General features: G+C 49.5%; 2 protein-coding genes across 2 annotated transcripts in view; both read right to left on the reverse strand.

Annotated features, from left to right (window-relative positions):
• The window catches only part of AGBL4 (AGBL carboxypeptidase 4), a 1,058,495-nt gene that overhangs the window by 158,111 nt on the left and 874,274 nt on the right, over positions 1 to 26,110 (reverse strand). The gene's annotated exons all lie outside the window — the stretch shown is intronic.
• Positions 23,083 to 26,110, reverse strand: part of BEND5 (BEN domain containing 5) — a 48,544-nt gene continuing 45,516 nt past the window's right edge. Inside the window, exon 6 of the mRNA XM_090269427.1 lies at positions 23,083 to 23,619. Coding sequence (XP_090125553.1) covers positions 23,462 to 23,619 — 158 coding nt within the window. The 3' untranslated portion in view covers positions 23,083 to 23,461. The remainder of the gene's footprint in view (positions 23,620 to 26,110) is intronic.

Raw genomic sequence — 26,110 nt, forward strand, 5'->3', positions numbered from 1 at the left:
GGGGACTGTGCTGCTGCAGAGGTTTTCTGCCAAGCAAGCAGTTCTGTCCAAGGAGCCTAAGCAGGGAGGTTCCTTGTGTCAGGACACAAGTCAGATGCCGGAGGTGGATCTGAATAGCAGCTAAATCACTCTCTGGCTGTGTGACCTTGGACAAACCATGGAGCATCTCTGAGCCTCAGTTTCCTCATCTGAAAAATGGGGATAATAATATCTACCTTGGAGGTCATTATGATTAAGTCGGGTCTAGACAGTAAAGTGGCCTTGTAAACTGTAGAGTGCTACTTGTGGGAAGGAGAAAGCAGGCCCTAAATGAACTAGAACACCAGGCCTGGTTTAGATTTGGGGGTGGTACAGGGGGAAGAGATGGGAGCAGAGAGAAGGCGGGGCTGAGCACGTAGGGGCAGCTCAATCTAGCGTACCTGGGACACATCACCTGCAATTCACGAAGCTCCTCCTTGCTCTCATGTCCCTCAGCAGCTCTGTGAAGTGCCACCATCTTCACCAAGGTGAAGTGGAGAGAGGTGGCGGGACTTGTCCAAGGTCACACAGGCCTGAGGGATTAGCTCTAGAACCCCCTCTTCTCTAGCTGCACCCACTCTACAGGAGATTCTCAGCCATTTCATGGGCTTGAATACCATCAACCCCCTGATGACTCCAAAGTGTGTGTCTTCATTCCCAGTCCCTGCTCTGGTCCCTAGACCTACAAACGCAACTATGAGCCCAACATAACCTGCACCTCCCATCTTACTCTCCATCCCAATGATGGCAACTCCACTCTTTCAGCTGCTCAGGCTGAAACTTTGGGGTCGCTCTTCTCACGCCCTCACCACTGCTCAGCTAATCCATCAACAAATCCCTCCTTCTCTGAAATGGAAGTGTAGCCACTTCTCAGCATTCCACGTGAACCCTCCAGTCCATGACGGTCGCCTTTACTGAGCAATTGCAGGGACCTAGCCTGTCCTGCTTCCACCCTCCCTCCATAGACTGTCTTCCCCATATAGGAACTAGAGTGATGGTCACAGGATGTACATTTGATCGTGTCCTTTTCCTGCACAAAATCCTTCAGCAGCTTCCCCTCACACTCGGAATGAGTGAGCAGCCCTGCTCCGGGCCTCAGACCTGGTCTGGCTGTGGCCCCAACCTCGCTGCCTTCCACTTCCTCATCGTTGCTTCTCTCCCGCAGCAGTTCCTGCAGTCCCGGGACCCTGCTTCTCCTGGGACGCCCAAGCACCTCCTGCCCCGGGGCCTCTGCCCTCCGTTCCCTGGTGTACAATACAGTGCCGGCTCCCATGTGGCCCTAAGGGTGGCTTTCTCACTCCATTCAGGTCTGTGCTCAAAGGTCAGCTTCATAGAGGAGAGGTTGCTGGTCACCTTTCTAAGGTAGCACCCTTCCACCATGGATCTTGTTCCCTACTTTACTCTCCTTCAAAGTGCTAATCACTGCCTACCATTATGTATCTTCTTGTCCATTTTTTTCTTGTCTGTCTCCCCCTACTAGGATATAAGCTCAGTAAGTACAGGGACGTTGACTCTTATACTTTCTTTTAAATACTAAGCATTCAGAATAGGCCAAGAACACTGTAGCTATTCTATAAATATTTGTTAAATAAGTAAATAGAGTACGAATAAATAGAAGAGTCAATGAACACATGAAGAAATGTCTGTACCCAAAAGCTCTTACTTGAATACAGTCGCCCCCTCGTCGGCCAAAGGAAAGCTCCAGGGGAACTGGACACCAGGTGGCTACACCCCTGGGGCTCATCCTCAGGCACACAGCAGAGACAGTTGAAGCCATGCGGCCACATTGCTGAGGTTGTCCGTGAGTGAAGTGCCCCAGCTAGGAAAGCAATGTCTTCTCCCGGCTCTCCTTCCTGTCCTGCACTTGCCTGAAGACATAGCCCCTGGCCTGGTAAGAATAACCTAATCAGCACTGAGAAGATGTGGGGGTCTTCAGCGCAGCCCCAATTACAGCTGGACCAGCATTGCCCAGGGACAGAGAGACAGAGAAACAGAGAGAGCCTGCCGAGACTCTGCCCTGTGACTGGGCCAATCAACACACGCCCCGAGCATCAGCCTCCAGGAAGCGTTTTGCGGGCTGCAGCTGGGCTGCTCTGTGCTCTGCTGAAATAGCCTCCTTAATTATCCAACAGCAGGTGACAAAGACGAATGTTCCTCGGCAGACATTCCCCGGTGCTTGAGGTGCTTCTCACAGTGAGGTGTGTCCTTGTGGAGGCCCAGACCGCACTCACCGGAAGCTGGAGTGTCTCTGTAGCTGCCCATGGGTGTTGTTGGGGGTGGGGGAGGTGAGCCAGAGCCTGGCAGGAAGTCACCCAGCTGGTGTCCAAGCATGGGCTTTGGGCCCTCACATGTCCAGCTGGTGGTGATTTCTGTTGCTCCACTTTGAGTTGGGGGTCACTTTGTGGCCCCTGTGAAGATTTTACTTCATAGCACAGCTGGATCAGGCAAGAAGGCCGTTTTTGCCCAGGCTACACATGAGGCCATGAGTAAGGGAACTTGACCTGAGGCCAGGAGGACTCTGGGGGCAGGGGAGAGGGTGACCACAGGTTACCCTAAGAAAAAGGCACCAGGCTGGCCCTAACCTTCTCTCCCTGACTGAGCTCAGGGAGGCCCTTTCCCCTCTCTGGCTTCAGGGTCTCTGTCACTTAAATGAGGGAGGATACAATGACCACTGCTATGCTGTGGCTGACAGTCTGGAAGGAGCCCCAAGCAGCAGCTCAAGGCCTGCCTGCCTGTCTGCCCTCCCTCCTCCTTTCCTTCCCCAAAGTTCCACGAAACGCGTGCTCTGTACTAGGCTCTGAGGAGGTCTTCCCAGCTATAAAGACAGATAAAAATATTGCCTGTTTACTAAGCATTGGTATATGTTATTAAGAAAAGCAAGCTCCAAAAGAGGATGTCATATTTGTGTGTATGAATTTTGTGGGTGTGGGTGTAACAGGTATACAAACACATGGAATAGAAAATGGGAAGACATTTACTAATCTGTTATTTGAGTGGCGGTAGTGTTTATTTTAAACGTTGGGGGTTTTCCCCCCAATTTTCTGCATTGCATTTGACTGCTTTTGAAATGAAAAGTCAGTCTCAGTAGCTATCCTTTAGAAGTGCTTGCTAACTGCCAGGCATTCTTTTAAGAGTTTTGCATGATTAACTAATTTAATTCTTATAACAACTCCATGAAGTAGGCCCTATTATTTTCCCATTTTACAGATGACAGCAGAGAGGCACAGAGAGGTTAAATAACTCTCCCAAGGGCACACAGCTGCAGAGAGCGAAGCCAGGATTCTAGTCTCCAACAGCGGCAATCAGACTGGAGAGGCTGCTCCTTCACCCCTTCACCACACGCCCCTGGTAGGCAACAAACATCACCACGATGAACATGGCGCTGTGTCAGAGGAAGGAGGAATGCCGAGACACATGCATAAATGGGGGTGATGCACCGAGGTGCTACCTGGGGTGCAGCAGGGACCGTGCAGGGCTCTGGACTCCAAAGTTTTGGGAAGACTTCTTGCTGTAGTTGATAGTGACATGCAGGATGTGTTTTCATCCAATGAAACAGACCATCTGGGCAGAGGAAGCAGACACACAAAGGCCTGAAGGTGGGAACTGTCTGGGGCTGTCCCAGGAGATGGGGGGCCCAAAGGTGTGGGGCACTGACTTTGGGGAAGATGATGTGTGTGAGGGCCAGTGGCTGCTCAGAGGCCAGGTACCAAGTTCTGCTCATGGAGCTAAGAAGCTGGGCATGGTCCTAAGGTGGCAGGGAGGCACGGGAGGTTTCCCAGCGGGATTCAGGGATCCCTCATGGGGAACCTCCATACATTTGCTCTCCATCCCTGCTCCCTTCAATGTGGGGCAGGGAGCCCAGGAGCCTTCCATCCAACACTTTCATACCTTACACATGGTGCCCTAGGCCCTGACCCAGGGAGATACAAAAGGAGTTAAGACTGGGTTCTCCTACCCCTTAGGAATCTTTCAACCAGAGATAAGACCAAGGTCAGGACACAAGACAGTTCTTCAAGGAATGTGCAAAATTTACCACCCCCTGGGCCAGTTATGGAGCCCCTGTGCATCCTTCAAGATCCAGCACAAACCTCACGTCCTCTGGGAAGGCTTCCCTGATGAGCAGCCTCACACACGGATTCTTCCATTACTCCATTTGGGACTGTGTCTCCTTGTTGGTCTGTCTGCCCCTACTGCTCACCCTGACCGAAGGTCCTCCAGGGCCCAATGACCCTGGCTGATCCACCTCAGGTCCCAGAGCCCAGCACGGACCTGACCCACTGCTGGCATCCACAGTGTCTATTGATGGGAGGGTGACAAAGGCTGGGCTGCGCTCTTGGGGAACTGTGGGTGAGCAGGGGTCAGTCAGGGAAGGGAGTCCTGAGGTTCAGAGATGCTGGGAAAGGCTGCACATTGGAGGTGAGACAGGCTCAGGCCTGGAGTGACATCACAGCAAGCTGGCCAAGTGCTCTCATGACTTCTTGTGCTTCTAAGTAGAGTCTGTCCGTTCCCACGTGTGTGAGTCTGTGGGTGCCAGCGTCCCTGGCCTTACCAGGGAATCCATTAACCTTTCATGTTGAAGGCGATTTGTCTGATTATCATCACGGAGACAGGCACCAGGCATGGCAGTGTCAGGAAAGTCTCATTTGACACTCTGTCCACCTCTACTAATTAACAGGACCAGATAGCACAGAGATGAGCTTATACCAGCCATCGCCACCCCCTTCCCAGAGCTGGCCGCCTGGATCTGGCAGAGAATCCCCTTTCATCCCCCCACACCCCGTGGTAAGCTGGGCCTCCACCGGAGTCATGTGGTCCTCTGCCCCGGCATCCTCACGGGCCCTCCCTTGTGCTCCCCACCCCCACAATTTCTAAGGGGTCCTGTTTCCTCTTGCCTGGGTTCCTGAAGCAGCCTGCTAAGGCCATTACTGCCTTCAGCACGTCTTGCTCCGATCCTCCATACTGAAACCATAGTGAAGGTTCTAAAATGCAAATTGGGTCATGAGACCCTTGCTGGGGCCCTTTCTGTGGCTCCTCATAGCCCTTGGGACGTGGCCCCAGCCTCATCTTCCTGGGTCACCTCCCTCTCTGGCACATCTACCCCAGCCTCCAACTGTGCGACCCCCTCTTCCATCTCCCCACTCCTCTCCGAGTCCTAAGACCTCCAGGCCACCGCAAGGTCCCTTCTCCCCCAGGAAGGTGACCACCCCCTTCCCTGAGGTTCTAAAGTAAGCTTTGGCTTGTGTAAGCTTTCCATACTCATTTCTTCCTGCTTCTATCCCATAAGCCTGGGCTGAGTATGTGCCAGGCACAGTGGGGTCACCCAAATCTGTCATTGCCTTCAGTCCGAAAGCGGACCCCGGGAGGCAGGGGCGCAGGCTCTCGGGACCTACCACTGCTTGCTTATCTTTGTCCCATGAGTTAGCTCCCGAGCATGCCATTTGCCTTTCCTGGGACTGTTTCTGCCTTAGTAAAATGAGGTTTTAATTCCTACCCTTGAGGATGTTGTAAGTTACTAATAATAGTAGTAGTGACAGTAATAATAATAATGCAGAGACTAAACACAGGCCAAGCTCTGTTCTAAGGGCCCCAGGGGCAGGTCTGCATGGTTAAGGGGCTTGCTCAGCACCAGGCCTGGCACTGGGAAGCACCCAGCACCTGCTGGCATCGCTGGGACAGTCGCATTGGGCCTGGAGGAGTCAAGTGAGCTGGGAATATGCCAGGCACGTCTTGGGGCCAGTACACAGACGAGCCTGGCTGGAGCTCAGGGCCTGTGTTTAATATAAGATTAATGAAATTGTCAAATTGACCTTGTCAGTGTCTGCTCAATCCAATTACATGGCTGTGGTCCCTGTGAATGGGGTTAAAACAGGAGGGCACACAAGAGACGCTAAGATGGTGGCCCCTGGAGACAACGCTGCCCGGGAAACCCCGCGAAACAGTCCTTCCTGCAGCCTGGCCCAAGCGTCCCTGGCTGGCTAAGAACAGCGGGTCACTTTCAGGGCGAAATGTCCCCTCACTTTGGAGAAAGTGAAACCAAGCATCCAATCTCCACCAGATAGGGGTCCTCAGCCCCCTGACTGGTGCCAGGGACATGCAGTGCTACCCAGCTGGGCATGGGACATGGGATGAGCAAGACATAGTCACTGTCCTTGAGGAGTCCTTGGTATGGTGGGTGGGACGGATGCAGAAACAAACAGAATTCACCAAATGTGGTCAGTGCCCTGGGAGACGGCAACCCATAAAAGGCGCACTCAGACCAGCCCAGGGCTGGAACCGTTGGCATTGGAGGTGAGAAGTGGCCAGACAAGAGAGGTGGCTGAGTGCAAGGGGGCAGCGCCCTCTTCACGGGACAGCCAGGTTTCAGACAGGATGGCTATGGAAGGACGTTCTGCAGAGCAGCCGGGCTGTGCAGGTCTGCTCATGACGGGATGAGTAGGTGGCCAGGGGTGTGGGTCAGGGGTGGGTGGGTGGGTCAGCAGAGGGGAAGTCGGAGCAGCCTAGGGTGCCTGGAGAGGAGAGGCTGCAGGGGTCACAGATGAGGGGCAGGGTGAGCTGCTCTGGGAGCAAGTCTGTCCAAGGAATAAGCCCCAACAGTCCTCTGTGGGCAGGAGACCCTGTCCTCCCTGGAGGGCTGAGGCAGGGCCTGGGTGGGGTGGACACTGGAAGGACCCTTGGTGTCAGCTGCAGCTTGGCTGACCTCAGGCCTCTGAAAGAACCCGAGGGAGAGGCTGAGCCCGGTGCTGCTCCCTCCTCTGCCTCTGCAGCAGCACTTAGCTCTGGTCTTGGCCTGCCTGCCACCCCTCTCCTCTGTGGCATGGCCTGCATTCTTCCAACTTAACGGTCCTCTCTGTCTATGGAGCCCGCTCGCATCCCTGCAGCAGCTGGCTCTTCCCTACAGCGCTGCAAGCCAGATGGTGTCATCGCTCCCATTCACTGTCGGTTAGACTGACCGTCCCAGCTGCAGGCTTGTTCATAGTGGAGGCAGGGCTCGTGTCTGTTTCCTGTGCTTATTTCATTACTGCACATCTACCTTGAAGGGAAGGAGGGACCAGAGCGGGACACCTTGGCAGGAGCAGTAGGTAGAGACGGGCAGTTTCTAGGTGGCTCCTCACTCGATAGGCCATCGCCCGTCTTGTTTGATCAAAAGACAATCCTGCCAACTGCATTTCTAGGGCTCAACAGGGTCCCCAATATATGAGACCCACATTTGGATGTTGTATTTAAGCAAAATGATTCATGTTCAGCCAAGGATTTCCATTAGAACACATGTCACAGTGCCCTAGTCCCCTCCCATTGAATGACATCACCACTCACCTGCTTAGCCAAGCCATAAATAGGGGCATCATGGCCAAGTGCCCCTCTCCCCCTCTAATCAGCACGTCACGGTGGCTTTACCTTAGATACATATATTCCTACTTGGACTTGCCCCGCCCACCCCTTCATTTCCACAATCCCTGCTCTGCTCTGATCTCCACATTTCTTGCAGGGACCATGCAACTGGCCTCATGGCTATTTTCCTAATTCCAGTTTCGCCCCCTCCCATTTGTATCTACAATTCCACCAGCATGGTTCTTCGGAAACACCAGTCTGACCATGTCACGCCTGGTGCGACATTCCTCAGTGACTCCCTGTTGCCACCTCACAGCAGAGTCCAGCTTGTTAACTGGGCCCAGGAGGCCTGCATGCTGGGGACCTGGCCCCAACCTCTCACATCCTTGTCTCTTAACACCTTGTCCATACTCCAAACCGAACGTCTTACCGAGAAATCACTGAATTTTTAGCCCCTCACCCACTTACTTTCCCAACCATGTATCCAGCTAGTGAGCCCCTAGTATATGCTCAGCACTCTGCTAGTCATCGCGCTTATGAAACGTGCATTTTAGCTGGTGGTGGAGGTTAAGACAATATTCAAACAAATATATCAGAACAGGAGAACATAAGGCAGCAGAGGAGGACTAGCACTTCCTGGTCCTCTTCTCACCTGAGCATGGGCTCCACAGTCACCTCCTGGAGGACATGCAAGGTCAGCCAATCCTTTTATGTCTCTGCAGCATGTGCCATAGTTTCATTACCAGCTCTGTAATACTGTAGCAGTCAGTCTTTCCATCTCTACCTGCTCATTCGTTCATTCATTCATTCATTCATTCATTCCTTGAACAAAAACTGCTCCTGGGGGCCAGGCCTGTGCTTTGCCCTGGGATGACTGTCTCCTCCCCAGCCCCACGGCCTGTGAGCTCCTGAAAGGCAGGGGGGGTCTCTGCGGCCCCCTCTCTAACCGTGCTAGCACAGCACCGGGCCCAGAATGGCTTTGGGTGAGTATTTGCTGAGTGAATAAACATTTGAGGTCATTTTATTGAAATACTTCAGAGTCAGTTTGGAGAGAGGCATTCCTCTGCTCAAGAGCAATTTAATAACCTCAAACGCCTTTAACACAGTGGGGAGGGGCAAAGAAAGGGCTGTCTTTCCCTTATTGCTGCTGTTGAAATAAATGGCATTTTTAGTAGTTTCCCCATACAGCATATAGAATGCGGCCCCCTGATGAAATAAATAAATATGTAGTGAAATTGTGCCTTGCAAAATAGACTTCTCCTGGTCTTTTGGTTGTGAAATGTAATCACTTCTGAGCTGTGCCCTACTCTTTTTCCCTAGAGGCAGGTACACTTTTGATTAAAATGTGGGCCCCGGAGCACCTTCACAGGGGGGCTTAGCTGTGTCATCGGAGGAAATGTGGTGGGACAAGCGAACGGGATGGCGGGGCCAAGGCTGCAGCCACAGTTTGCTTCTCACTTGATGGACATGTTTATCCCCAGACACAGTGCCCAGCAGTCACGGGCATATGGAAATCTTGCAATTAAGGCCAAGTCTAATTAGAGACGACATATTCAAAATACAAAGCGAACTTGGAGTGGCAGACACCCTAGTCAGCTCTGAAGCGTGATTATCCCACTCCAGTCCCGGCCTCAGCCTCCCGTCTGTTAACTGAATTATGGGAGCAGAATGCATCTTCTCGCCATACGTGGATTCTGCAGGGACAGCTCTGCCTTCCAAGTCTGTGGAGACACATTGGTTTGCAGAGAAGAGCACAGGTTTGGGGATTCACCAGACTTGGATTTGAATTCCGACTGTGCCCCTCATTACTGTTCCAGCCTCAGCATCTTCATCTTCATCACAGGAATGGTGACGACTACCTGATAGGTCCACAGAGGAACAAGAAAGGGCTTTCTGGGAATTGGTTCAGGGGAGTCATTCACAAATTGGGTCACTTGCACTGCCTGTGCCCCCAGCCCAGACTGCATAGCTCAGCAGGGAAGCTTTTGGGTGGGAGGGAGGGTGAGGGAGAGGCAGGTTCTTACTATGACACCTTCATTATGCTCATGGGACTCAGGACAAGCTTCCTCTTGATCTGTCTCTCCTTAAGGATCTGATGCTATAATGAACAATCAATTTCATGAGTTTACAGGGATGGATACCGGAGAAAAGCTGTTTTCTCCCTTAACCCAAATAGTCCCCGGAAGCAAAGGTGATGGAAGGGTTAGGGCAAAGGGGCTGATTGATGGCAAGTCTTGTTAGATCCGGAGTTCTGGCCCAGAGACCCCAGTATCTCCTGAGCTTTGACTGTGGGTCAAGAGATGATTTCAGAACGGTCCCGGCACTTGAGAAGTCACAATCTAGTCGGGAAGACAGACAGGAAAACAGCAGAGGAGTGTGTGGCACCAGTTTACATTCCTACATTTTACAGCCTTTGGTCGCTTTCTCCCTGAATCCTCCCAGGAGCCTGTGGGGCAGGGGTTCATGCCAACCCCACGTGACTGAGCTGCAAGCCCAGGTGTGCATTTCAGGCACGTGGAACCCCACCACCCGTTACCCCCCAGTCATAGTGTATCGGAACATTTTCGCTTTCTGCTTTTCCTTCAGACCTTATTGTTTGTTTGTTTTAAATAGTTAAAAATTTACAGAAGTCTGTTTCATACTCTTCCCCATCCTGCCCCTGATAAGGACTCTCCCAAAGCTGGGGGGGAATCCTGCTGCCCAAGTTTTCAGACTTTGCCCCTCTCCACATATGTCCTCAATCTACAGCCCTGTTTTCCATATTTTAGGATTTCACACACACAGTCTCACACTCTAAGTTTTATCCCACCACTGGCTTTTTTTGACTCAATATTAAACCTTTGAGACTTATTTATGCTGATGCCCATGCTTCAGGTCTTTTTTTATCTTTCCACGCTATGAAGTCAGTGTGTGTGCACGTGCGTGCATGTGTGTGTGGGTAAGCACATCCATAGTCATCCTGTTGTTGGACATTTGCTTCCCCCTTCCTACCATCCCACGGTGCTTTACAAGGGAACCTTGTACATGAATGTGAACCTTGAACATGGCTAGACTCCGTCCAGGGACGAGGAGTACTCCTCTGACTTTGTCACACAGTGCAGAGTCTGGCACCCACCTGGTTTCAGTCAGTGCTGATGACTAGAAGGCCCTGAGACTGGGATAAAGGAACAGTGGGCTGGGTCTCAGAGGGGCCTGGACTTGAACCTTGACCTTCCCACTTATTAGCTGTGTGAACCTGTGCAAAAACAATCTAACCCCTCTGGGCTGCAGTGTCCTCATCAGAAGAAATAAAAAAATGCTAACACTGACTCCTAAAACCTCTTGCTGTGATGATTAAATGCATGAAGTCTTCAGTGTGGACTCTGACAGACTGAAGGGAAGCACCAAGGCTGATGGAAAGATTCCCTGATCCTGAGCAGCGGAGAGGGTGCGGGGGACGCAGCAGCATCACCAGTTGACTGCCCCTCTCACTCTGCATAAAGAAGTCTGGACAAAGAGCTCAATCTTAAAAACTAGAGAAACAGAAAACAAGTGAAATAAAAAGGGCAGGAAAGAAAACAAGCTACCTTATAAGCATAAATTAAAACTCAGGGGAGCCTATCCCACCTCCCAATCTGGCTGTGGTTTCTCTTCCATCTGTGCCTTTGATTGGTCAACACTGAACATCTGGGAGGGAGGACTTGGCCTTGGACCAGGCTCCCCAAAGAGCAGCCCACCCTGCAAAGCCCATCTGCCCTCCTTGGCCCTGGGGAAGGCAACAGCAGACTGGGCTACAAAGGGTTAAATCTCTTCCTCCTTCAGGAGATTGAAGCCAATGAGACTTTCTGCTTAAGTGGCCTATAACCACCTCCCTGAAGCAAGCTCCTTAGCTCAGAAAAGTGCACAAGTCAGCAAAATAAAAATAATTTAAAGAGCCATTAGAATGAAGAACTCCAGTCTTCCTCCTTCTGCCTGCAATGATAGCTTCTCAGTAGTGGCTCTTATTTTTCATATCCAGGGCCAGGGACTTCCCGCCAGTATCAGAGGCTGAAATCGGCTCCCTCATGGGAGGGAGGGGCATGGGGAGCAGGTGGCCTGTAGGGACCCACCTCCCCACCTGGGGTGCCTTGTGGTCTCCAAATCCTGCCGTGGCCATGACGGCGCCGTGAGGGCCACGCCAGCTTGCAGAAGTCAGGGAGCAGGGGCAGTCACCGATGTGTTATAACAGAAAACCGAAGCTCTAGAAAGGACGTGACAGGGCCAAAGTCCCGCACAGGTGCAGCAGGTTGCTCCTGGCTGAGTGCTGGCACTCCTGCTTCTATCAGACAGCCAGGGTGGGTGTGTCTGTTAGTGAGCACTGCCTTGTGCCTGCCGTGTGCATGCTGTATGCAACAGCCCTAAACATCAACAAGGTTATTCCTGCTACATGGCTGATGAGTCTGAGGCCATGCTTCTGAAAAGCGGTGCAGGAAAGTTTCAAACCCAGACTCTCTGACTCTGCATCACGCTATTTCCTTGGCCTTGGGGAAATGCTCAGGGAAGACCTGACCCAGAGACACACCCAGCCTGTAATCTGCCCCCATCTCCCTCATATTCCATCTCACCCTGTCTCTGCCGCCCCCCCCCCCCCCCCCCGCGTGGGCTGAGTCCACCTCCGCGCACCTGCACAGGGTGGGCCCAGGGAATGGAGCTGCAGGACAGAGCCGCTGCTCCAGACACAGTTGCCCTGAGCACTCCCCATCTGGGCCGCGCCACTATGGTATCCATAGCCTGGTTCCCACATGGCCATGCCAATGCTTAGAGGAAGGTAAGCGGGCACCTGTCACTCATCATCTCTCATACCCAGGTTATTTCCAAAACCACCCAGCACACTGATGCCAACATGATCTTTCAGCAGCTCCCATGGTCTTTGGAGTCCAGCCCCTCAGCCTGGGACCATGCCCTGCCTGATCCCGCCCTCGCCTACCTCGCCAATCTCTTTTCCCAAGACCAACTTCACCTCTACTCCTTGAAACATCAACCCTCTTCCATGCCCCCTGCTCACAATGACAATAAACATTTATGCAGTGTTTACCACGTGTCAGATATAGTTCTACATGATTTATAGAAATTAACTTAATACACACAGGAACCCGAGGCCTACATTTTATGGAGGAGGAAATAGAGCTCTAGACCAATGAAATCACTTGCCCAAGGTCACAGAGCTGGGAAGCAGGGAGCCCAGAGGCAGACTCAGGTAGTGCGAGGTCAGATTCCTCAAACTTAACCACTGCCAACTCTTTTCCTCCTTGCTTGTCTGGTGATGGCCTATCCTGGGGAGCAAGATCAGGAAGGTCTCATGACACCCTCATGAAGGACTTTCTTGATTCCTCAAGGTCTTAAAGATCCAGGCAGAAAGACCTGCTTCTGTACCCAGTTTCCCACAATCCTGGGTCACCGGGCCCAGGATTCTAGGGAGAGCTCCATGTCATCAGTGCCAGGCTCTGAGCTGGGCCCAGAACTCGGAGAAGAACACACAGTGGCCCCGCCAGAGGGGCTCACAGGTCAGTGAAAAGGATGGCACACAATGACAATACAGGCTAAGGAGAGCAGCTGAGGCCAGGAGAGGGTGCTCTGAAGCAGGGGGAGGAGTTCCCAACCCAGTCTGGCAGCAGGCACTGCAGACCTCCCTGAGGAGGAGGGCATAGAAGTACAAGGTCTCAGTGAGAGGAGACGGCAGGGAAGATTCAGCCAGAAGAAGCACCTGCGTCAAGGAGAGACCTACAGTAGCTTACAGCCTGGGGCCACTGAGGCTTTGGTGCCAGTGCTGGCTACTCCCCATGACGGCTGTACCCTCTGGGGTAGGTTACTCAACGTCTTTAGGTCAGGCTCCTTGTCTGTGAACTGGGAATGGGAACAGTAATCTGCTTTGCAGCATTGTATGAGAAATAAAATTACGTAGAGTGCCTAGTACATAGTAAGTGTTTAATGAATATCTGTTAACTTATAAATAATGTCCATATCTACTCCTCCTGCACCTAGCACACAGTAGGGGCTTGGCAAAGAGGGAAGATATAATGGGTATGCAGATGCATTTACACAGTCTGGCCCCAGTTTGCTAACGGCCCCAGGAAGGAGACAACTAAACAGACATTACAGCTCGGTGCTCTGAGTGTAAAGACACAGCAACGCTGGGGCTCGGAGGGACGAGGAGGAGATTTGGGAAACTAAAGGAAGAAGGGGTCCTTCCAGGAAGACGTGGAAACAGGCCCTTAGAGGAAATGGTATTCGAGCTGAGTCTTCAAGCCTGAGGAGCACACATTTTCCATAGTTAATGACCCGGGAGAGGGGCCAGGACGTGCTAAGGCCTGGAGTGGGAAGGTCTGAGGAGCCAAGGTAGAGGCAGCAGCAGGAGCCTTGGGAGAGGCAGGAGAAGTGGGTGAGTGTTTCAGTCTTGGGGGTGCTCCTCACTGTCCAGTGCCGCCTACGGCAGGGGAAGGGGCCATCCGTGGACACCCACCGAGTGGCACAAGGGGATTTATAACTGTGCCAACACAGTTGATTTCAGAAAACCATTTTGATGGACTCACTGTTTTCCCAGTGTGCGCAGGGTAAGGCATAGGTAAGGGTGGGGTCAGGGTATGGTGTGAACAGACACCCACAGCCCCTATGATCACTTCAATCAACACCCTAAAACCTCCAGAGCGATCCAAGCGTGGCATTGCCATTCCTGCTGCGCTCTCAGCAGGGCGGCAGGAACCCACGAGTGAGGACGGCTGAGGAACTGGTGGTAAGGAACCAGGGACGAGGCCATAGGAAAAGCCACCTTGGGCTTTGTTCCCTGTGCCGCTTCTCTGATGGCTGCTGCGAGAGTCTAGGGTAGGGGCTCTGGTGTGATTGTTGGCAGTCTGGGTCTGTTAAACGTTTCTGGGTAAATTTTAGGTGCCCATCCAGGGTGTGAGGAGAGTCCCTTGGGCAGATACTTCCCACAGAACAATCTTGGTGGGAGTGGCCCAGGTTGGGGGCATTTATTACCTCCCTCCTCTCCAAACTCCACTGGTCTGATCAGGAACCCCCTTAGGGGCTACCTAAGGGACAGAGCTGTCTTCCCAGCACTGTGATTCAGCCACAGGGACCCCAGGGCATCTCCGTTCCATTCCTCTCCCTTCATCATTGGGGTCCTACGATTGCGGCGGCAGCCTCCTAATGAGTCTTTGACTTCTGTCATTTATTCATTCAAATGTTTAAAAATGAGCACACACTGTATGCCAGGTTCTGAGAACAAAGCAGTGGACTAAACAGGAACCAAAGTGCTAAAGTGGATGGCATATGTAATTATGATAGAATTTGTGAATTATTCCAATATAAGAACGGAGAGAAAAAATTGACAACTCAGTATAGGTACTTATCAATAATTCTGGGTGGGTGGGTGTTGGTGCAGAGAGAGGAGGTGGGGGGGTCTGATCTTCCTTCTCCTTCATGTCCTGGACACTGGAAATAGGCACAGAAAATGATAAACAGGATGCTTCACCCAAATGATTCCTGAGATTTTAAAATTTACTTGAAATATTCCCTCTTCCATTATCTCAACCAATCTAACACCATCCCCAGGAGGCAGACGGCCAACCCCATTTTACACATGGAAAAGGGCGTCCCAAAGTGGTGGGACTCACCTCCAAAGTCACACAACATTTGGCTGCAGAGCTGGCTTTGGGGAGCCGGCACCCTGTCCACCCTTCTTCCTTCCTACCCCCAGCTTCTGCGGGTCATGACCCGTGAGTCTGGAATCACCGAGACATAATTATATGCCGCTTGCCATAACTACAACATGGAACAGCAGTGCTGTTTAGAACTGTGGTACCCGAAATGGTCCCCAGAGCAGCAGCATCGGCATCACCCGAGAACAATTTGAAAACGTAAGTTTGTGAGCGTCACACCAGCCCTGCTGGATCAGGTGACTCTGGTGCAGGCTAATGTCTTAGAGCCACTGGTACAGAGAAAAGAGCCCTGGATTTTGCCTCAGGGATTTGGGATTAAGTTTCATCCTTTTGCTATGTGACTTGGGAACTATCGATTACCCTTCATTATAGCCTGTTTCCTTCTTTTCAGAACAAAAACATCATAGAAATGCTGAGAGATCACAGGAAGTAATATCTGTGAAAGTCTTTTCAGTAATAAAGCCATTTTCATTCATTCATTCATCCATTCATTCAATAAACATTTATTGAGCACCTAATCTGCCAAATCGAGGCCACCATGCTGGGAGCACCCATTTTATTATCTTTTTAGAAACCACTGGACTCAGATCAGACCAGCAGTTCAGCTGGAAGAGACAGGGTGAGTACCTGTGGTCTATAATGCAGACAATCCTCCGTTACGACTCCTTAAATGTTAATCTGCAAAGGTAGGGGTGGGGCTGCCCCTGTGAGGTCAGGACAGGTGCACACCCTGCCAGGGACCCTAGTGAAAGGACTTGGATTTGACCGGGACCTATTCCAGGCCAGGCGCCTTGTTTATACATTTTTTTCCCTTGGAATTTCGCCAACTTCTCCGAGGAAACCCTCAGATGTGGTGTTATTGATGCAGTACTGCAGAGGAGGGAAAGGGGGCTGAGAGGGACATCACAAGGCCCCTGAGCTGGTCAGGGTGCCCAGGGTTGGTATCAGCATGTCTGATAAAAGGGTTGCACCAGTGAAAGGAAGGAGTTTGCATGGAGTCAAGATGCCAGGAACTGAGCACCTCCCCGGTTGGCCTTTTACTATGCTTCATATTTTCCTCCCAGCACTACAAGGTGAGAAACTGTCCTCCATTATCTGATGAGGAACTGGAAGCCCAGGGAAGGGTGTGAATACTGGGAAAGAGACTGAGGTTGGATTCAGGCCCAGCACAGCCTGACTCAGAGCCCCATTGGTTGGTCTGTGGCCTGGGCTCAGCAGGCTCTTCCCCGAAGGACCTCTAGGGGCCTCTGTAGGGACGGGGGTTTGGGGGGAGGCTGCAGGCAGGAGCAGCCCTTCACCCCCACCTCCTGTGAGTATCAATTTTTTAATCTTCATGAAAATGCTTCCTCTATGCTATAATCTATCCTTACTTGTGTTAACACAAGTGTTTTAAAGTACCGGTTAAATGAACTCCTTCTTCATCCCTCTCCGCACTCCCCCTGCCCTACCTCCCACACTCCTCGGACACCTCCAGGTCCTGTGACGGGGCGCCTCTGGTGGGGCTCCCAATCCCAGGCTGACTTCCTTGCTGCCTTCTGGTCTTTGCTCAGATAGAATCTTCTTCATGAAGAATTCCGTTAATAAGTCAGTCTTCTGCCTACACACTCAACCTGTCTTACCCAGCTCTGCTTTTTCTTTTTTTCTACTATCTTCTTAATTATTATGCTTCCTGTTTATCTTCCTCCCCACCCCATTCTACCCCCACTAGGTTTAAGTTCTTTGTGTTTTCCTTTACTGATGTGTCTCGGCACTTAAACCAGTGACTGGCATGGGGTAGTACCAGATCAGACGTGGCTGGAAGAGTGTATTCTGGAGTGGTGGAAAGAGCACAGGGTTTGGAGCTACATGGAGGTGGGACTCCCTGGTCGGACCTGCCCAGCAGTGCCTGTTAGAGTGCTGGGCACGAGAGAGACACGTTGCATGTTTAAGAGGAATGAGGGGGAGCCGGGAACAGACCGACAGACAAATGAGCACCCCACAGCCCCTCTTATCATTCAGGCATAAGCTCAGATGCCATGTCTCAGAGCCCTTCCCTGATCGCACATAGAGGGAGGGGTCCCAGCTCCTAGAATCATGCAGCTCAGAGAAGGCCAACTAGTGAGCAGAAGTGGGGTCTTCAGTGAATGACCCCATGGCTCTTTCCTTTTCACTGAACTAAACATTATGATCAATAACTTGGTTGGTAAAGACACAAAAGACCATATTTATAGACTATAAAGCTGCAAGGAAGGATATGTCGTAATATAAAATTCCATAAGGATCTCAAATACCCAAATGTCTACACAGGCAATTCACACGGGGAGAAGTTGAAAAAGTACACCTGCATCGAAAGTTAATTTGCCAAACTTCTTTAAAAATTCCAAATACTGGCGATGTAGTGGGGAAACGGCGCAGGCACGTCTACCCTGCTTGAGACATGAATGAACTTTTTGGAACAGAATATAACAATACATGTAAAGGGCTCTAAAAATGTTCTTGCCCTTTAACCCAATTAGCTCACCACTGAGGATAGTCTCTAAGAGACAAATAGCCATAAAGGTTCATGTCATCATGATCTCTAATAGCAAGAAACTAGAGAAAACAAAACATATAGTAAAGAGATAAGAAGGTAATCATGGCCCCCTGCTGGGGTGGGCATTAAAGTGGTAGTTACATACATCAGGCCGCAGAGGGGCAAATGTTTGCCCTGTGATGTTGAAGGGACGAGCATGACCGGGAAGGCTGGCCAGCTGCCCTGAACAAAGGAGTAGGGGACAGACCCCTGGAGAGCCAGGAGGGGCTCCCAGGAGGGACTATGCAATCAGGCTTGGCTTTTAGAATTATGGCTGAGTTTTCTTTTTTATGGCTTTCCTCAAATTTTGTTTTATATTTTAAACACAAATGGAAAAGAAGATCTCAACCAGCTGGAATGTTGGGCTGAAACCAATAAGATGAAATGGGACAGCGTTAAATGCAAAGTTCTGTATTTCATTTAAGAAATATATGTAAGAACACACAATTGAGGTGTGAAGGGGTATGAAGAGCTGTTAGCATGAACAAGCGAAGGAAAAAGGGAACACAGAAACACACTTCCTGCAGCCCGGACTGGGGATGGTGGGGGCTGCAGGTCCGGCTCAGAGGTCGGCCAGTAGGTTACCATAACGCTGCGTAATAGACAAGGTGACTGGGGCTGCAGATTGTTTCCTCTCCTCTAATAAAAAATAAACAGTGAAGCCAGGATTTTAATTTGGTGTGAATTTCTCTGGCTGCAATTTCTATGCTCATTTTCTTAAAACACAGAGAACTAAAGCTAAAGGGACAAGTATTACTAGCCAAAAAGAGGGAGCAAGGACCACCAGCTCGATATGAGGCCTTTGAGCTCGGATGACCAGAAACTCAACATGAGACAATTCTACCACCAAAGATGCTAATTCAAGGCTAAACCACATTAATAGAGATATGCCGCCCAGGAGTACAAGGTAATCTGCTCTAATGAATGCTGATCAGGCCCTTCCTAGAGTAGCATCCAGTCCTGAACTCCACCTTTTAGAGACACAGCTATAAAAGAGCAACCAGGATAGTCAGAATCTTAGGATTAGGGAATGAAAACATATTGAATGGCCAGGTGCCCTACTCACATTATCTTCTATAGCTCTCGATGCAACACTCTGAGGAAGTAATATATTCCCATTTTTTAAATGAGAAAAATAAAGCTGAGAGGCTAAGAACTTGTCCAAGGTCACACATTAGAAAGTGGCCATCACCGCTGAAACACAGAGCTGTCTAAATTCAGAGTCTCCACTCTTTCCTGGGCAGCATCCCTCACGTGAGAAATGGTGGACAGAATTCGAGCTACTTATCAGTCAGTGAAGAGTCATGATTGTCACCTTCAACTCTGCAAAGAGCTCTAAGTAGAAGCATTTTGTGTGATTTCAGGGGAAAGAGTCTGAGTGAACCAAGAAGTCTTGGGGAAGTGAATTTTTAGCTCAACAAGAGAACATCTTAGTAATGACAGACACTGGGGGACTCCTGGGTAGGAAGATGAATTCGCATGCCTGGAGTTCTGACAAGGCATTGCTGCCAGTGGAGAGGCGATCTGGGCAGAGGACCTGGAAGTTGGCTGTTGACCCTTAGCTTGCATGAGCCTATGAAGCTGCTTGGGAGAAACTAATCAATTCTTTCAAAAGAAGTAACAACAACGATATCTGTAGGTATGTGTATTTGCAGATATAAAAGTAAGAATCATATGCCCTGAGTAAACACATTGGTCAAGAGAAAACTAAACATGGAAAATGAAATGGATTCTACTGGAAATGCTTATAGATTAAGCTAGTGTTTTCTGTTACCAAGAAACCAAACTCCAGAGAGATGTGTAGTCTTGGAAATAATAAAAAAGCATATATAATGAGGTACTGGTTTTCACTTAAGTTGGAAAAATAATTTAAATCATGATGTGCATCAACAATGTTAAATATGTCATTCCTTTTGAACTAGATAAAATGACTCCAAGAAAATGATAAAAAATATAAAGGTAAATAACGGCACAGAAAAAACATTCATCAACAACCTAAAAATTCGAGGAAGGAAAAATGGGCCAGCTGGGTGGCAGATGGTGGGGACCGAGGCCTGTGCGCAGGCAAAGCCCATGAGTGCTGGGTGCTGAGCAATGAGCATAAGGTGTCTGGAGAACCAAAGGCAGGTATGAAAGTCAAGGTCAGAGCAGGTCAGAGCACATTTGGGTGAACACTGAATTGGCACAGAGAGAAGAGGGGGGAGTAAGGGAGGGGAGGGGAGGACAGGAATGCCAACATTAACATTGGCAGCCATTTACCCATTCTCAGTCCCCCATAACTAGATACTATTTTCTCTGTTTTGCAGGTGAAGAGGCTGGTGCTCAGAAAGATAAAGGAACTCACCCTAAGTGAGGTAGTAGGTGCTAGAGTTGGGAATTGGACTAGAATGCAATGACCTTCTAAACTCAAGCTCACTGCACCACCTGCGCAGAACTGGCAGCCCTGAGGGTCAGCGCCCAGCTGGATGATTGTTTACCAGACTGTGGCTCGATGTCCGTCCACTGGGTGGATGTTAGAACTGATGGCTATGGGTTTCACAGAGCAACAGGAAACCGTGCTAAATGGAAGGGAAGGATACAAACGTGTCGTATGCTATGATCACAGGCATGTGAGATATATTTGCACCCTTGAGGAAAAGACTAGGAGAGGTATATCACAATGCTTGCAGTTGTGGGATTGGAATGTTTTCTCTATTTTCCAAAAATTTCTGCAAAGTGTTTTTCCTTTATAATTACAAAAAAAAAAAAAAAAAAAGGGCAAATTAAGAAATACAGCCAAGAAACCCCTGGGCACATAACAGTCACCAACACACTTTCCTCAGCCAGAAAATAAAAACAAGCCACGTCTTTGCGTCACATCCGGCATGGAGGACTTGGTGCCAGGGCTCTGAAGGCAGTGCCCAAACTCCTGGGTACAGGCCCCGCCGCATCAGTCACTATTGCCCGTTCTCTCCCACACAGCTCGCTGGCACCAAAGGGAAGGGCTGGGAAGGAAGAATCGAAGGGTAACAGGGAGGGGAAAATCACGGCTGCCTAGACTGAAGCCAGCTTTGGCATTGTGTCTGACTTAGCAGCATTTGGTGAGCCTGGAAGAGTAACTCTAAACAAGGTTTTAGGGCAGATTCTCAGCTATTTAAGAAAAACTTTATTCTCAATTTCAGATATCCTCAGGCACTTTAGAAGGAGCAGGTCTTCTTTAGTTCAGAAACACTCTTGTTTCTTCATTAAAGCAGGACTTCTAGTAGGTTGGTATTATCCAAAAGTGGTGCTATTGTTAAAATACACATTCCCGGCTCTATCTCAGACCTACTGAATAAGGCTAAGTCAAAGCCCAGGAATCTATTTCAGGCACCTCAGCACAGTCTTAAGATTGGGCAGGTTTAAGAAACTCTTCTAACACAAAATGCACTTGAATGTATCTGAATGTAGTAAAACTGTGAATCCTTATAAGTAGTACTATTATTCCTAGTCCCTCCAAATGGCTTCAATTAATGAGAGTGATTCCCATTGGCTGATTACTTAGGTCGGGTCTCTCCTTAACATACTCTGAGATTACATGGCTAGATTCTCAGTCTAGTCTGTAATATCCCAGTCCTTTTTCTGGGAAGAGCTAAAAGGGCAGATTTTGCACAGACTTGAATTCTGACCCTGCTGCAATGCTGACAACTCTGGGACCTTGGCCAAGAAGTTATTTAGCCTTTTCTGAGCCCATTTCCTTGTGTGTGTGGGCATAATAACGATGGCCTTGCCCTCATATAATAGTAAGAGGGCACCCGGTACACAGCAGGTGCTCAAAAACCTCTCAGTCTAACTAGTGTGGGAAACATCCTGATTCCCCACCAGAATCAGCTTTTAGGCCCTCCATTGTCATACCCACTCTGACTTTATTCTGCCTTATAAGCTAAGGATAACTAACATATATATGGCTTTTCCAGACTTACAGGGCCCTTTCTCCAGGTATCACCCGGATTCCTCTCCACAACAGCTCTGAGCTATGGATCATTGTTTCCACTGTAGAAGAAGAAAGCCCCAGAGAGGCCAGGGAACCTTCCCAGAAGTGATAAAGGCAGGATTTGAACTCAGATCCCAACATCTTTCATAACCCCGTTCTATCCCTAATATATGCACCATATATTACACAAAGCACTTTCACATATTTGCCATGCTCAGGGAGTACAGAGATGAGCTCCAGTATGATGCAGACTTTTTCTGTTTCTCATGCCTTCCATACCACTCAGGCCCAAGCTGCCCCACACCATTAAAAGGAACATATCTTAACAACAAGAATTTATTGAGCACTACTGACACTAACCTAACTGACCTCATGAAATGAACTAACCTATGTTAAACACATAGAAAAGCCCTAGCACATATTAAGTATCTGTTGTTGCTGCCATTATTTAATTATCCATACAGCCTGTGCCATAGGCATTATTTTCCTCATTATACTGATAAGGATGGTGAGAAGTTAAGTGATTGGTCCAAGACCACACTGCTAGTTTGGGGAGAGCTGGAAAAATACATAAAAGGAAAGTCACGTCTATACATCTTATTAGCAAGCGTATAGTGTTTCACAATATAAAAAATTATTTTATTTACTAGAATAGAATTCTTCAAAGAGGCAGCCACCTCCCTTTCTTACTCCAGTGACCCTGAGCTTTGGCTTATAGATCACCAATGGTTTAATGGTCTAGTGGATAACCCATTGGAGAAATGACAGGCCAACATTGTCCAACCAATGCCTAAAAGCCATTAACCAGAAATTAAGAAAATAATGATTGCCAACATTTATTGAGCCATATGTTTATATATATGGCTCAATAAAGGTGTATGTATGTGTGTGTGTGTGTGTTGTGTGTGTGTGTGTATAAATCCTTACGGCAACTCTGCAAGGTAGATATTATCTCCTTCTTATGGAACGGAAGAGGTTAGGTTAAGCCCAGAGCAAGCAGGAGAGCGAGGCTTGAAACCCAGGTGCTCAGCTCCACACCCCTCCCATTTCCAATATACCATGCTGACTTCATAGGTGTTACAGAAAGGAAAGTGCAAATCAACAGGAAGATCAAATGTGGTTTGCTACGTTGCACACCAGGCACCTTTGAGACTCAGTTACTGAATGGGATAAAAAACTATGTTACTTGAAAGATCATCTGAGATGTAAGATAAAAGAAACAAACTGACAGCAGGTGGCCTGCCCCCAGCTTCCTGACGGTAACCCTGGACCACATCTAACATCACCCCCTGCCCCTTTACAAAGATCGACTCAAATTATCTGGGAAGCTGAATCTCTGATCACCTCGAGTGAGAAAGGTGACTGGTCCCAGATCTGTCCTTTGAACTAAGAGAAAGAAATCTGCTTTCGAGACAGTCCTTCAGATCTATAATCAGCAACCACATCCCTTAAAAATTTTGCCTCCTTCAGCCTGGATGTTCTGCCCTTCAGAGGACACTGGTCACCTCCACTGTACACTTAATATCCTTAAATAAATGAGGATAATGATTGTCTACATCAAAGAATTAATGGAGCTTTATTATAGAACAAAATAGAGGAACAGAGATAGAAGTCCTTGAATGGTAAAAATATTAGTTCAACTTCTGGGTCAAGTGATAGGCAAGTCAGAGACACTGGATTCCCCCACCAAAATGATGGTGTCTTCCCCATCCCGAGAACGACACTGGGGCCAGGTTGCTGCCTGAGTCTCAGCAAATCCATGTGCCTTCTTTGAAGAGGGAAGTCCAAGTTCAGAACATGCCGCTGACTCCGGACTCCTACTGGCTCACTGCCCATATACCTCCATGCACAATCGGTCTGATCCAGACGGCACTATCGCTCGCCAATCACACACCACGCAAGGAAAACGAGAAGGTTTTATGAAAAATCCAAAGTTTATTGCAAATTGTATTTTGCTTCCCTTCGTTCTTCATTTTTACAGGATTTATTGATATCCATGATTTTTTCACAGATGTACTTGTTGACTTTGGAGAGTCTCTGTGCAATTTCAGTTTCGTCCACAGTTTCTTGTGCTATTCTGTCGTATAAACACTCTAGACAGGAAAAGAAACAAGAAAGCCAAGGATTAATAGTAAGTTGGATACATTTTGGAGGGGCCGGTGGGGGGGTGGAAATTTGCCTCCCGACATACTTCCTAAATGCCAATTCATTTATCTGGCACAATGATATTTTCAAATTTTCATCACAAAATGTATGTAGAAAAGAGTACATGTATACTATAAACATACCCTTTAAACTAATGATAAAACACCCATGTGCCCACCACCCAGCTTAACAGGACATCGATGGGCCCTCTGAAGCCCCAGCTGCCCCTCCCCCACCCCACTCTCCCCTTGTCCTCACCAGAAGTAACTGCTCTCCTGAATTTTTGCTTTTCTTTCCCCTTTAATGTTAACACATACGCATACATCTTTAAATAGCACGTTGTTTACTTTTCCCTGTACTTTTTTACTTTTTAATAAGTGTGCTCATACTCTATATACATTTCTGCCTTTCTTTTTTTTCACTCCATGTTACTGTTTTGAAATTGACCCATGTTCAAGTGGAGAGCTGCATGTCATTCATTTTCACTCACGAGCGGTGTTCTATGGTGTAACTAGTCCACAATCTGCTGATCCATTTTACCGTCAGTGGACATGTTGTGGGTCATTGCCAGTGTTTTGTAATTACCAACACCCTGGCGCGTGTCTCCTGGGTCCTTGTGTGGGGAATTCTCCAGCCTTGGCCCAGCAGGGGAGCCGCTGACGTCAGGGTAGGTGCACATTCACCTTCACTAGGTGGTACCCAGCGGCTCTGCTCTCTGGCATTCCTCCGAGCAGTGTGTGCAAGGACAGCACTTGACATCATCATATTGTAAGGTCTGGATGGCCTGGCTGGTGGGTGTGAAGCGGTGCCTCATTGTGGTGATTACTAATGAGGCTGCGGACGGCCACTCTCACGGCGTCTGCCATTTACTGAGATGGAGGCCCGCTCGAGCCTGGCCACAGCCCGCGTCCTGGCCTGGGACCTGGTGCACACCATCACCCTCCATTCCCCACCCACACGCAAGGATAGCGAGCCAGGGTGGATCTTTCTGAGGCTGCTTTGAGGCATTGGAGGTAAACTTCCTGCAAACCTTCCAACTATAAGGAACCCTACACCTATATGGGCTGTTACAATTATTTTGATGTATATACAATTATTCATTCCCAGCACCTAGGACAGTGTTTGGCATAAGGCAAGAATAAATAAATATCTGTTAAATGAATGAGTCAGTTAATGTTTTTCCAGCAAAACCAGAGGGGACATAAACATTTTGGACTTAAGAGGGCTGGGGAAGGTACCGCTAGGCTTTGACATCATGGGCAAGACCTTTTACTTCCTGGAATCTATGGTTCCTCACCTATAAAACAGGAATTACAACCCAATCTGAAGGAATTGCTATGGAGGATAAACAAAATCTGGTGTACCGGGCCAGCCCATAGCAGGTAATCTTTTGACAGATGCAGAATGTCAATGCTAGAGAGGATCATAGAGACTAACTTGTGTTAACCCTGAACTTACATGCAAGCAGCCTGAGGCCAGGAGAAAGGGAGGGAATGTGGGCAGGATCCATCGCTACCGCCCTCCACACTGAACCCTCCCCTGGGCAGGTGGCCAGCCTGCCTGCTGGGGCCATTCCTGCTGCAGGTTCAGGTGCTACTGGCGCTCTCTCTCCAGGGTCCCCCTTCCTCCCCACCGAGGGCGCTTTGGCACAGAGAAGCCCTGAAAAGTCTTTGACCTCCACTACTTCCTGATCACTCCCAAGCCCCACTAATCTTCACTTCACCTTGTCTTGGCCTTTCCACAGGGACCTAGACAGAGCGAAGGGCTCTGTCTCTCTAGTCTCCCTGCTTTTATCCACCTTCCCACTCCAGACGGCCACCCCGCAAGTCCTTGCTCTTTTCTTCTCAGATTACCCTGGCCCCATCCTCCACCTGCCTAAATCCTAGTTCTTCCCGATCGATACACCCTTCTTGGGACCTCCCAGACCGAGTTAGGATGCACCACTCTGCCCACAGCCTCTGCTCGCACACCGGCCTGGGTCTGTCTCTGTCAGAGCACTCAGCAGGGTCTAATAAGACCACAACCACACTGGCTTCCCTATAGAATGGGCACGTCCCCCCCACCCCCACCCCCCCAGCCCTGGGCAAGAGGAAAGTGGACCCTCACAGTCACCTTGCTCCAACTGGACGCAAATGAGGGAGACACCTGTGCTGAGGACTGTTTGGCTAAATCTGGCGGCTGTGCCACTTCTCATGGGAGCCTCTCTGGGTCTCAGTTTCACTAGTTAGGAAAGCAGGACCTTCTCCCAGCTCTGAGTCCCCAGAAGGGAAAGAGGGTGGTAGGGAGGCAAAAGAGAGGGAAGGGGGAGGGAGGAGCATGGGCGCCGTGGCCCCTAGAGTCCCTAGTGAGTGCGAGGAGGTGCAGAAGCCATAGGAGCATGTGGAGGGAGGTCTTCCAGAGGCCCCCCCAGAGCTCCATTCACTCACCTCGGGGAGTGAG

This window comes from Furipterus horrens, unplaced genomic scaffold (assembly GCF_987537825.1).
Source record: "Furipterus horrens unplaced genomic scaffold, mFurHor1.1.pri manual_scaffold_3, whole genome shotgun sequence".
Taxonomy (NCBI): Eukaryota; Metazoa; Chordata; class Mammalia; order Chiroptera; family Furipteridae; genus Furipterus; species Furipterus horrens.